Source organism: Stegodyphus dumicola, chromosome X1, assembly GCF_044657685.1.
Source record: "Stegodyphus dumicola isolate Sdum_Otavi_A_Nest chromosome X1, ASM4465768v1".
Classification (NCBI taxonomy): domain Eukaryota; kingdom Metazoa; phylum Arthropoda; class Arachnida; order Araneae; family Eresidae; genus Stegodyphus; species Stegodyphus dumicola.
In genome coordinates, this window is record NC_140780.1 from 80,450,867 (window position 1) to 80,462,922 (window position 12,056).

At 30.3% G+C, this 12,056-nt stretch overlaps 1 protein-coding gene across 1 annotated transcript in view; it reads left to right on the forward strand.

Moving 5' to 3' along the window:
- The first annotated feature begins 461 nt into the window (after positions 1–461).
- The window catches only part of LOC118181806 (gamma-aminobutyric acid receptor subunit beta-like), a 108,278-nt gene continuing 96,683 nt past the window's right edge, over positions 462–12,056 (forward strand). The window contains exons 1-3 of the mRNA XM_035351011.2: positions 462–620; positions 721–824; positions 5,025–5,092. Coding sequence (XP_035206902.1) covers positions 565–620; positions 721–824; positions 5,025–5,092 — 228 coding nt within the window. The 5' untranslated portion in view covers positions 462–564. The remainder of the gene's footprint in view (positions 621–720; positions 825–5,024; positions 5,093–12,056) is intronic.

A 12,056-nucleotide genomic window follows, 5' to 3' on the forward strand; every position in this document is an offset into this window, starting at 1 on the left:
ACGAGCAATAAACAGCTGTTTACTTTGTGGATTATACTTGTATTTCGAAGATAAAGCGGTAAATATTCCTTTTATACTCCATTTCACAAACAGAAAGCATTATTTTTCTGACAATTCATTTTTACTGAGAGTGTTGCATATTAGAGAGAAGGGATTTCAGATTGTAAAGAAATAACAAGAAGTAGTTTGCCAACGCTGAATTCATAACATAAAGAAAGACAGAAAAAATATAGTAGACATTAATAGATCTACATTAGTGAAACTTTTAACTGAATATGTCTGTTTGTATTAGGTTCAGATTTACCTTCTTGAACTCTAAATATTTTGAACTTGAAACTTCTCATTCGTCCTGGGTTTGGTGATACCTGAATGCATTTTGCAATCTGACTCCCCGAGGGATTATGGGATGCTGAAGAGCAAGCTCCTGCACCCCTGTCGTCCACACTGCTACGCGCACGCGCATTGCCGGAAAACTAACACGGGCGCGACAATTTCCGTCAGCCGGAGAGAGAGCATTTCTTCTCAGAAGGATGCTGCCAGGATTTCCAACACGTGCAGACTGCCATGTACCGTCACTCCTTACTTCATGCTCTGACAACAGTATCCTTCCTCTGCTCAAGGTAAGACTCAGTTTTACTTTTTAGTGGACGTGCTGAACACTCAATCAGAGTCAACTTGTTTTCAATCAAAGCGTTGATTTCAATTTTTTTCTTTTGACAGTTTCTGTCGGCAAACTGAAAGCCCAGCACAGCTTGACAACGTTACTGATATACTTAAAACCATTCTAGAGGGCTATGATATACGACTTCGACCAAACTTTGGAGGTAAATCCTTTTCTTTTATTTTTACTTTATTAATTCATTCCAGTGCATTGCTTCTAATTAAAATATTTTCTTTGGAATTCAATTTATATAAATTTCTTTTATACAAGTTATTCGCTTGCTTACAAGTGGATTTCACTGAAGTTTCAATTTCAAAATTAACTAGAATAAATTAGTTAGAAATTAACTAGAGATAAATTATGAAATAACTTATCCGAACATAACAAAGATAAGTTCCAATAATACGCATCTTCTTACTGAGAAAATTTTAAATCTCTAATTATTTAAGCATGCAAAATGAAAAAAAAATAATTAAAATAGTGTTTTTACATATAACGAACTTGATTTTGGGTAACATAAGCAACAAAATCAAACAAGAGTTTCATTAAGCTAACATGAAATTATTTAATTATCTCAAGGAACGTTATTCACATTTTGTTTTCGATCGATGAATATTTTAGAATGCAAAGTAACATAACGTAGGTTTAAAGTTTGCAGTACTGTCCTAAATTTTCTAAATTATTTATAATTATTCCTTAATTCTATACAGACCATATTCCGGGAAAATTGCGTCGATTTTTAAAGGGAAGAGTTTTGTATATTTTAGTTTTCATGAAATTTATCGGGCATGTAGGTTCCAATTAATTTTAATCGCTCTAGATATATTGTATCAAAAATCTTATTTGTACTAAAAATATCTGAGGGCAAAACAATTTATTTTTATATGAATGGAAATATATGTTTTCTTGTGATGCATTCCTTAATAAAAATTTATAGCATTTGTAATTTTTCACTGTTCATCTTTCGCATTTATACTAAACATGTATTTTTGTGATAACAACATAATTTTAAATCTACTAAGAATTAATTAAACTTACAAAACTCCTTAAATTATTTGAAAATTAATTGTCTTCCTTATATGATGTGATATGCTTTACTTTTCTCTACGATCTTTCATTAGTGTTTCTTAAATATTATTTAATTTGCTTTAATTTAACAGCATCAATTCTAAGTATGGTTCTCAAAGGGATTTCTTTCATGACATCATTAAAATGTTGTAAATTTATTTACTTTCGATTCGTTTCTTAATTCCTTAATTTTTTTTTATTTTGCAATTAGCATTTCCGAATCTTTTACTCGAAATGCATCCACTAACTCGATGCTAACGCAGTTTCTCGTATCAATATTCATTTTCAGATAAAATAGATTTGTAAGTCCTCAATATATTCATTATATTTAATCATATTTGTCTTTCAAATATATTTTTCATTATGACATTCTATTTGCAACTTTACATTATAGACCAGATTCAGGAAATGAAAATACATCAAACCATTATTCAGAGAGGCTTCAACTTTTTTTGTAGAGATAGTATCTTTAAAAAGCGGCTTAACTCTCTGAAGCAGTGAACAAATACTTATGCATCACTTTAAAAGCTTCGTGTAATATTTTAGTATTTAAATTATAGCAGTCTTTCAAATTTCTGTGGCTTCAAACTAACGTACAACCGATCGTTTAAACAAATCTTTTGTTAAAATTATTTTTAAGAGCTCAAATTTATGAGATTAATCTAAAAATGATGTATAAACGACGAGGAATAAAAAAGGATAAATAAAGGGTTAAGGTAGATTAAAGTGAGGTACATTATTTAACAATTAAATTTGTTAATAATACGTTTTCCTGAATTCGTGTTTGAGAAAAACGTTTAAAATAGAAAGAAATTAATAAACCAGAAATGTTACGGGATGGTTAAATTAATGATATTTTATATACAACATTTAATAAGATGGAATATTTTGTAGTCACAATATTTTTAATTAAACATTAATTATTTAATGTTTGATTAGACATTATGCTATTTGTACGCTGTTTTTAAAATTTTAAATGATAGAAAATATTAACAAATCTTAAAATAACGCTGCATAAATATGTAATGCTTCATGCCCTTTCATACTTTGATCTGTCTCTTTTTCCATTCTTATATTGTACTTATAAAGACTTCCGTAAAAGTGATTTTTCTACTGACCGGGAAGAACGCTAGGAAACGGAAGAGCCGCAATCGATACAAAGCAAAATGGATGACTTGTTTTACAAAGGCCACGAGTATCACAGAGTAAATTGTGGATCACAATACGGGTGTCATCGAAAAAAAATGTGACATAAAAGCCTTTGTGGTCGATCTCCACATAATAAGTTATAGCTTTAATTCATTTCCAGTTCAGAGGTAGGGCCAACATCTATTAATATTTAAAGAATTTTTTGTTTCTCAATGCGAACTAGCAGAGTTAGTTTATTAGGCACAGATGATCTATAGCAAGGTGTTACAAAAACATCATGTAGGTTAAAATTCCCGCGTAGAGAGGAAAGACATTGATATACATACTGGTTTCAAAAATATATACTAAATATACAGAACTGAGCGTTGTCAAATAACAAATGTTATTAAAATTTAAAGCATGAAAATAATGAAGAGAAAAATTTTAAAATCAAATTTAAATAAATAATACAAGAACACTCAATATAAAGCACTGAAATATTTCACTTGTTCACTCAGCGAAACCTTTGCATCTAGAATCTTCAGAATTTGAAACTTATAGAAGCTATTCATAATATACTGGGTTTATAATTTTAAGTAACGATATTCAAATAACATTAATTAATATTAATTATTACCGTAACTATTTCTGTTATTTATTTTTAAAATGCTTTTTTCTCTAACACTCGTAAATGTATGCGATCTGAGCTTTGTACAGTAGTGGTGGTGGTAGTAGTATTTTGTAGTTGTGGTACTAAACTTTTTCAATTTTTGTTTAGATGGCACGCGTTAGTCAAAAGGCTGAGAACCGCTACTTTAGGCAATCAGCTAGGTGCACTAAATTATTTACTTAATTAACTAACAACGTCTGTCAAAGCAAAAGTAATATACTAAATAATGAATAAGTAGTTTTAATTACTAAATTCTTCTTTCTAGAGAAGTTCAGATTTTTTTTAAATAAATATTTCATTTTATTACTTACAGCTGTTTTAAAGAGTGGAGATCTACTTTTCCCCACGCCAACTCCCATAAAGATCATTGCCCGACGCCCTTTCCTAATTTGATGATAATCTTTTTTTCCTAATTTGATGATAATCTTTTTTTCCTAATTTGATGACAATCATTTTTAGCTACATTTCTGCCATGACATAAATTCAGCTTCCAAATACAGGAAAGCTGTTTTAGCGTGGAATATTTTCCTTCTTTGGACGTCTTCTGGACTGGCAAAAATGTGAGAAAAATATATTTGTTTCCCAAGCTGTAACAGAGATTCTGAGATTATTTTGTGCAATTGAATAGTTTCCCTATAATTCAATTATTTTCTTATGCCTTCCTACCATAAAATGTAATCTTCTTAGTTAGTAACTTATTTTTATTTGTTTTTACATCTACTGTGATGTTTCTACTGTGATACCTTGAGCTATTTTCCTAAATTTTTATTGCAGCAAGAAATTTCAGGAAATTTGGTTCTCAAGCGATCATTGACAGCAGTTTACTAAAGCATTTGAAATGAATAATTGTGCATTTAATTTCCTTTAAGTACAGTTGAGGCTCATTATAGTGAACCCTAGGTGTCCTTAAGAATGATATCTTAATTACTGATCACTGTAACGAAAGCGGATTTAATATACTCTTATTAGTTAGAGATTTTTTGCACCGGTATTTATAACAAGCATCGAATACAGTAGAATTATTTATTTAAGTCATTTACATTAATTGTCTTCTATAATTTAATGCAACTGGATTTTAAATAGACGCTATACACAGTAAGTGCTAATCTATCCAAACTTTAAAGAATATATAACGCTGATTTAATAAATCCTCAATTAACTATATTTAGTTATAACTATGCTTGCACATGGAATACGTAAATAGAAATAGCATGCTTTACGGTATTCCTACTTGGATAGATTTGGTAGTAAATTATTAATTCCAACTCCTTGTTTAATTATGTTAAGCCTTGAAATACAATTAACAATTTGCATATGACTATCAGTTATACCCGTTATAAATACTTCTGCCAAGAGATAGCTTATTAACTAAGTTTTATCTGGCGGAGCTACTTTTAATTATAAAATAAGAGAAACTATGAATTTGTTTTATATTTTAAAATGATTATAAATTGATATATTGTGTGAGTTTCTTATTTATTAATGCTTTACGACTAGGTGATCCACTGTATATTGGCATGGATATGGTCATTGCCAGTTTTGACAGCATTTCTGAAGTTAACATGGTAAGTTTCAAATTTTAACGGCAATAAAAATATGTATGTTATTTGCATTTCTACAATGAAATTATTTTTATGTTTGCTTTCAGATAGTTTTTGTAGAATGTAAAACATAAAATAATTTTAGTATCGTAATGAATTATTTGAACAAAGTTTATGAGAACTAAATATCCAATATTTAATTTTGCCTAAAATTTGGGCCTCTTAGATTATACAACAACATTATGAAGACCTTGAAAGAAGTCAGTAAACATGATTAGTCAAATATTCTACTGTTATTAAGCTAAAAAAACGTACAGTCAGATCCTCTTAAATTACGCTTAAGTGTCATACATATTGATAAGCGTCATAGATATTAATGAGCATATTAGGGCCATACATACTTAATGACACCGTATTTAATCTAAAAATATTAGTAACGATAATTGAATGGTTACAATTCCTTCATTACTGAAATGCATTGCATGTTAAATGTGACTGAAAATATGCTTTACGTATTAAGAAGCTCTGGAATTGTTAAAGTATACCCCCTTTAGTGCAGTTCTTTAAAATCTGCGTAGCTGAAAAGGCTTCAGTTGTTTAAGCATTTAAAAGGTAATTGCTACCCTTATTCAGAATTATCCTGCCACTTGCAAGTGTATTCAGTGTTAATAAAAGGATATTTTTCTGTCTGTCCATTCAATAGTTATAAAATGTAGTGAACTTTAAATTGAAAATAATATATTTCCCTTCCTAACTCTCAGATATTTAGTATAATTTCATAAATTCTCAATCCATTTTAAGAATTTTTGATATTAATATTTTCAACAGGTACCCACATCACTAAATACAAGCCATAAGTCTTTTTATTGTTCCTCTATTATTGCTGAAATATCTTTCTTTCCTTTGAAATAGCATAATCTTATTTATATAATAGTTATATTAATAAATAATTCTAAACATGAACGTAAAAAAAGTATTGGATTTTCTTGATATCTAAATCTGATATTAATTCTACGCTCTGATTTTTAATTGGTTGTAAAATTGTATCGAAACTTTTGTACAAATAATAACCATTCTTCACATTAATTGGCAAATAAAAGGAATTACACTCCGTTATTTTGCTAACTCTACAATATTTTTGTTATATATCCAGCCGCAGTTTTCAGTATTTTGTTCATAGTATACTAAAGTATGCACGCATTCTTAAATGTTATAGAAGTTTTTCTACAAAAAATAAACTATACTTAAAGCATATCTTTCACTTCAACTTTAATTCAGGGAAAAGAAATTCAGCACAACTGAGTAAGTATAAAAAATATAACTCTAAATAATGTATTCTAAGCACCTCTTTTAGGCCTACCAGTAGCCTAGCGGTAAAGTCGCTGAACACTGGTAGCTCGGTGAGCAGTTTGAATCCCACGAACGGGCTGGCTGTATGGGCAGTTTCGTAGTTATCCCCATGTGTAACGTGTACATGAGCCAGTTTCCCTTAGAAAGTCCTCCACGAAGGCATCCTTCTCCTTAGGCAAATAGCCTTCCAGGCTTTGTCTTGATCATATAAACCAAACGAAAACCAACCAACTAAACACCCTTTTAGTTGAAAACTACTAAACCCTTCCAAATTTTTAAGAAGTTTTTATTTCTTGTATCAGCTGTTGCCTAATATTTAGAATCGCGGATCCCTTTTTAGAATCAAATCTTCTGGTGGAGTCTCTTAATCTTATAAGGTAATGATGTTTAAGAACAGCATTATAAAGTACGGAAATAGGAAATGTGTGGATTGTAAGGTATACATTTAAAGGTGTAGAAATGTTTAGATAGTAAGGGAATATAAAGTAAGGAGATATCTAAACAATTGCCCAATGTCTATAAAGTTAAATTATATTTTAATATTTTCAAGTGTACCATAATATATCAGTTTATCTTAGTTTGCTGTGTGCGTAATATTGTCAAAAGTTAGCCATACAAAAGTGCTCTTCTGGAATTCAATAAATACAATTTGCGTTATAATAGATGTTTTACAATATTGGCGAGAACTTTAGTCATTGTAATACATTGCGTGCCTGCAAGTTAATCTTTACATGTAATTAAATTCAACTTCATATTCGCTCATTACTTTATCATCTCATCATTTATTACTCCATACAGAAAACACTTATAACTTAAAAGCCTGAACTAAGATTATCATCGCATCATTTATTACTCCATACAGAAGACAGTTACAGTTTAAAAGCATAAACTAAGGCATAACTTAAAAAAAAAGCTTAATGAGACAGCTATGATCGCATTTTTGAGCACAGGTTTCGAGTTTTAAATTTAGCTGCTGATAACTGCAAGCAAAAGCCTTATTCTGTATTGATACGGAGTTTGTATATACTTTTCGTATCTATACAGCCAGAGAATCTGCTTTAAAGGGATGTATAGTTGAGAAAAGGAGCAGCGTTAATTTTGAATTTCTTTTGTAGAGAGATTTTGAATTTCTTTTGTATACAACCGAAACTGGTTTTGAAACGCCGTTTTTAGTTCCCTGTGAAATCTGTGAGAACCTCATATTAAGTTGAGTTGAAGTTGGGTAATTTGATTTTAAACCTGAACACGTTCAAAGCACTTACTCTTGAGCTATCTGAAAATAAAGTTCAAACGAAGCTTTCAAAGTTTACAGATATACTTGAACATTTTTCTATACGTTTTCTTAAATTGCGACGTTAATTTTTTCCAAAAAGGGTTTTGTAAGAAAGATTCATTCATTACCTTTCTTTTCCAAGCATTGCAATCAATAGACAAGTTTTATTCTAGATAAGTTGGTGTTTGCATCAAGAACTGTGAGTTTTTCCCTAGCATTGACAGATTCATTTTGATAAAACTTTTGACCATAACACCATTTTAGAGCCCGTCTTTATGATTTCAAACTGTTGCCAATACAGTGCCATGGTCCATTAAAATGCTAGTACCTATGCATCCAGTTTTGTCAATATGTCAGAGCTTTTCCTGGAAATATCCATCTCACTTCATGTACATCAAAAGATACTCATGGTGGCTTACCATGGTCTTCAAAGCTTAGTTTATAGGGTCTGCGTTTCGTAATTTTATACATTTTATTATTTTTATTATTACATTTATTCATGAACACTTATTGGCTACACAATTATACCTCGCAGAGACGTCAAACCCACATAAATCTCTCGAAAGAGTCGCTAAGAAATCACACAATTATCGCTATAAACATTCTCTGTAAAGTGAATTCAAAACTGACTAGCCATGTGTGTTATCTGTATTTATATTGGGATAAGTTTTCAGAAGCTTCGAATGGATTAGAAGAGTTCTCGAAGGCTCAAGAATTTGAGATAATTTTTTTGGTTCCAACGAACGGCCAAGCACCATTTGCTAGAGGAGATGGAAAATTCAACTTAACGACTTTTTGCGTTTAGAATGTGATTTCTAAATTTCTTATTTTGGTTCTACTTCTTTCATTTTATTTATTTTATTTCTTGGAGCGATTAACGATCCCCTGGAAAAGCGCTGATTGGAACTGCTGTACCATATAATACAGATTTAAGATTTAGATAGATTGTATAGATTGTATCAAATAATCATACTTAAATATTCCAATATACTGACCAATGTGAAACTAGTTATAGACTGCAGCTTTACTGAAGTCTTCTTTCAAAGCAAAATGTAGAAATTATCTGAGAACTTTAATGTTTAGATCATGAAGCGCCTCGAACAGATGCAAAAATAAGTATAATATCAAATTAGTATTATGTCACCATAAGCTGAAGCCGTATAATGTTGGAGCGGATAGCACCATTGAATATTGGTTCTCATCCTAAGTTTGTTTCACAACGTACGGGTTAAATGCATGGGATTTTCATGGTTTTTCCCTTGTATAAAGTAAGCACGAAATATTTTGTCTCAGAGCGTCCTCCACAAAAGCATTCTTTTCCTAGAGAAACAGCCCTATTGTGCAATCTTAGTCAATTAACAAACCATTGAATCAATCTTAGATAAGTAGCTATTCCCACGTGCTTTAACATATTCCACCAGCTAACCAAAAGTTAAAGATTAACAAATTATCATTTTAAAACTAAGATGCCATCTACAATCATTGTCTGAACTGACCAGTTTAATCACGTGAATGAGACATATTTTCTCTAAAATTTAGAAGTCGTAAGTTTTGGAAAGTAACACGAGACCATAATAACTGGACGTATAAATACACGTTTCAAATGTAATTGTGAACAATGATTAGAAAATTTTCAGGTAATCTACATGCACAGTCAAGAATTATTGACTTTCTCCAGATTTTAATGAAATTGATAATAATTTTCTTGGCGCTACGTTTCATATTCAGACATAGAATGATTCAAAATGGCAAAATTATATTTTATCTTTACTGCCAAATACATTTTTCTGAACACTAATAAAAATTCGGTAAATGATTCTGTTGGGATGGAAATTCGTAGTTGTTAAAAGCCTAATCTTAACACTAGCAATGAAATTCTGGATATTTTGAAGCTACTGAAGGAGGAAACCCTAAACTTTTGCAATGATAGCAATCAAGTAGCCCTTTCTTTAAATATGACACATGGAGATTTAGCTGTCTTCAAAGTATGATTTGTTTTCCTTATATATTTCATAATTTGTTCGATTGTCTGAGAACAATTTAAATTTTAAATTTTTCGACATACACACTGAGCATTTGTTTAAATAACATACACATCAAGCACTGAAATATAAGTGATAGATTTATCTTAATCTTTAAATTCAAAATTCTGTAATTAGTATATTAGTATATTTTCTATTTACTACCAAACTAATGTATAATACTTGTATAATGGATAATAATAATCATTATGTAGTGAGAAAACTTTTAAGTCTGCTAAAATAGGTGTGATTATTAGTTTTGCTGATTTTCAAATGAAAATAATATGAGTCGAAAAATATTAAAAATAAATATAAAGCAATGTAAGTTTATCAAAGAAATATAAAATAAGATGTTTAGTGCTGTGTAACAAAAATAAATATAAGAGTAATATGGAGATAATATGAACAGACGGCATTATATTGGTAATATAATTTAATTCACATCGAACTTTCTTTATAATGGTAAATCGAATCATTTATAATGGTAAAAAGGCATTTTATTTTGTGTTTAAATTTTCTTTCTTTCTTTACATTTACTATAACTAAATTATTAGTGTCCTATGCACAAAATATTACACTATTTATAAGCTTTTAAATGAGTGTATGTCACACATTACTGAACTATGTAGCCTGTTATCATAGCAAGTCTGTATTCTACCAGATCTTAGAGCTGAAACTATGAGCTACTGTGCACATTTACTAGACATAAACTCCACTGATCAAATGGTAATTTAAAAAACAGATGCAGATACGCTAAGTATAGATTATGCTAAGAAGTAAATAGATTAAGCTAACTGTCAAGGGTTTGGAATTAGTAGTTGTCAACTAATCACATTATTTAGACTTTTAAGTTCATCATAGACATGAAACAAAAATTTAAATAGGTTTTGCTGTTAATATACATGATTAAAAAATTGCTTGATTATAAGCTTTCTGACACTAATAGCGTCAAGCTCCAATATTGAGTAAACGTTTTAATGTATTTCTCAATAAGTAAAACATAAATTCAGTTCTGACTTTTAAGTGTTTTTCCTCTTTCTTCTTCTAACACTAAAAAAGTTTATAACTCATTCCATGAATGATAAATCGCCTTAGGGTAGTCTGAAGTTTCCTTTTTGCGCTTAACATATTCTTACAATAATGAAATGTTTATAACTGTTTCATCTCTGTTTTGCCTTAAATGTAAATTACTATTTGAAAACCCATTCTTAATGTCAAACTAAGAGGCAAAATAAAAGGAATTTTTACATCTTGGTGAAGCCAAATAAGCAAACACCCCTTTAACAAAAACTATATTTGTTAAGCGATACGTTTTGCCGAAAACGTGCAGCTTGCGGTTTTTGTGGTTTGCAAAGACCGCTGATGAATTTCACCCTCTACCATCAACATAACTGCGCGTTGTACTTTGTTATTTCTTTGAGTATCAGTATCCATTTACTAATAATTCTTACTACTAATAATTCTTAATTACTAATAATTCTAATTGCAGAATAGCAAGAAAAAATAATGTTATACCAATCCTAGAGTTTTGTGTATATACTACATAGGATGTTACAAGAAACTTCCACGAGTAAATATTCGTAGATAAAGATATATAATTCAAATTTTAGAAATAGTTTAAATACAGGAGATTGATATTTTTACAGTGATACTTCTATCGGACGGCTCATTATAAACCAAACTCAAAGCAAGTGAAGTCTCCCATGTCTGATTTGGTAAAGTCGCATAACATTGGTAGTTCGGTCCGAGGTTCAAATCTCGCGAACGGGCTGGCTGAACGGGCGTTTTCGTGTTTTTAATGATGTGTAACGTGTATACGAGCCAATTGCCTTATAAAATCCTTCACAAAGGCATTCCTTTCCTTAGGCAGATAGCATTCGAGGCTTTGCCATAACCACACAAAAACAAAACAAAACAAATATCCAGAAATATACAATAGTCTTTAGCATTAATATTATACTTTTCAAAAAAAAACTTAATGATATGTTATTTAATTTGGTTCAAACATTGTACTACATTGGCTCATTCTCAAAATGTGCCAAACTCTGGCAACCATGCTCATAACCATTTTTAGATAACCACGCTTATAACAATCCTTCAGTCTAGCAACGTCGCAATTTTTGAATGCGGTTTCGTTTTTTTTACGGATGTTCTTGCTGATTTTTGTTAAAATCTTCCTGAAGGCTTATTTCAGTTCTTAAATTTTAAATTTGTGTATAAATGCAAAGAAGTAAATATAAATTTATGCAATTTTAAGCAAAATTCAAACGTGATTTTAAGCATGATGTGGTGGTATGGTGTATTTAATTATGGCAAAGCTCACTAAGGCTATCTGCCTAAGGGG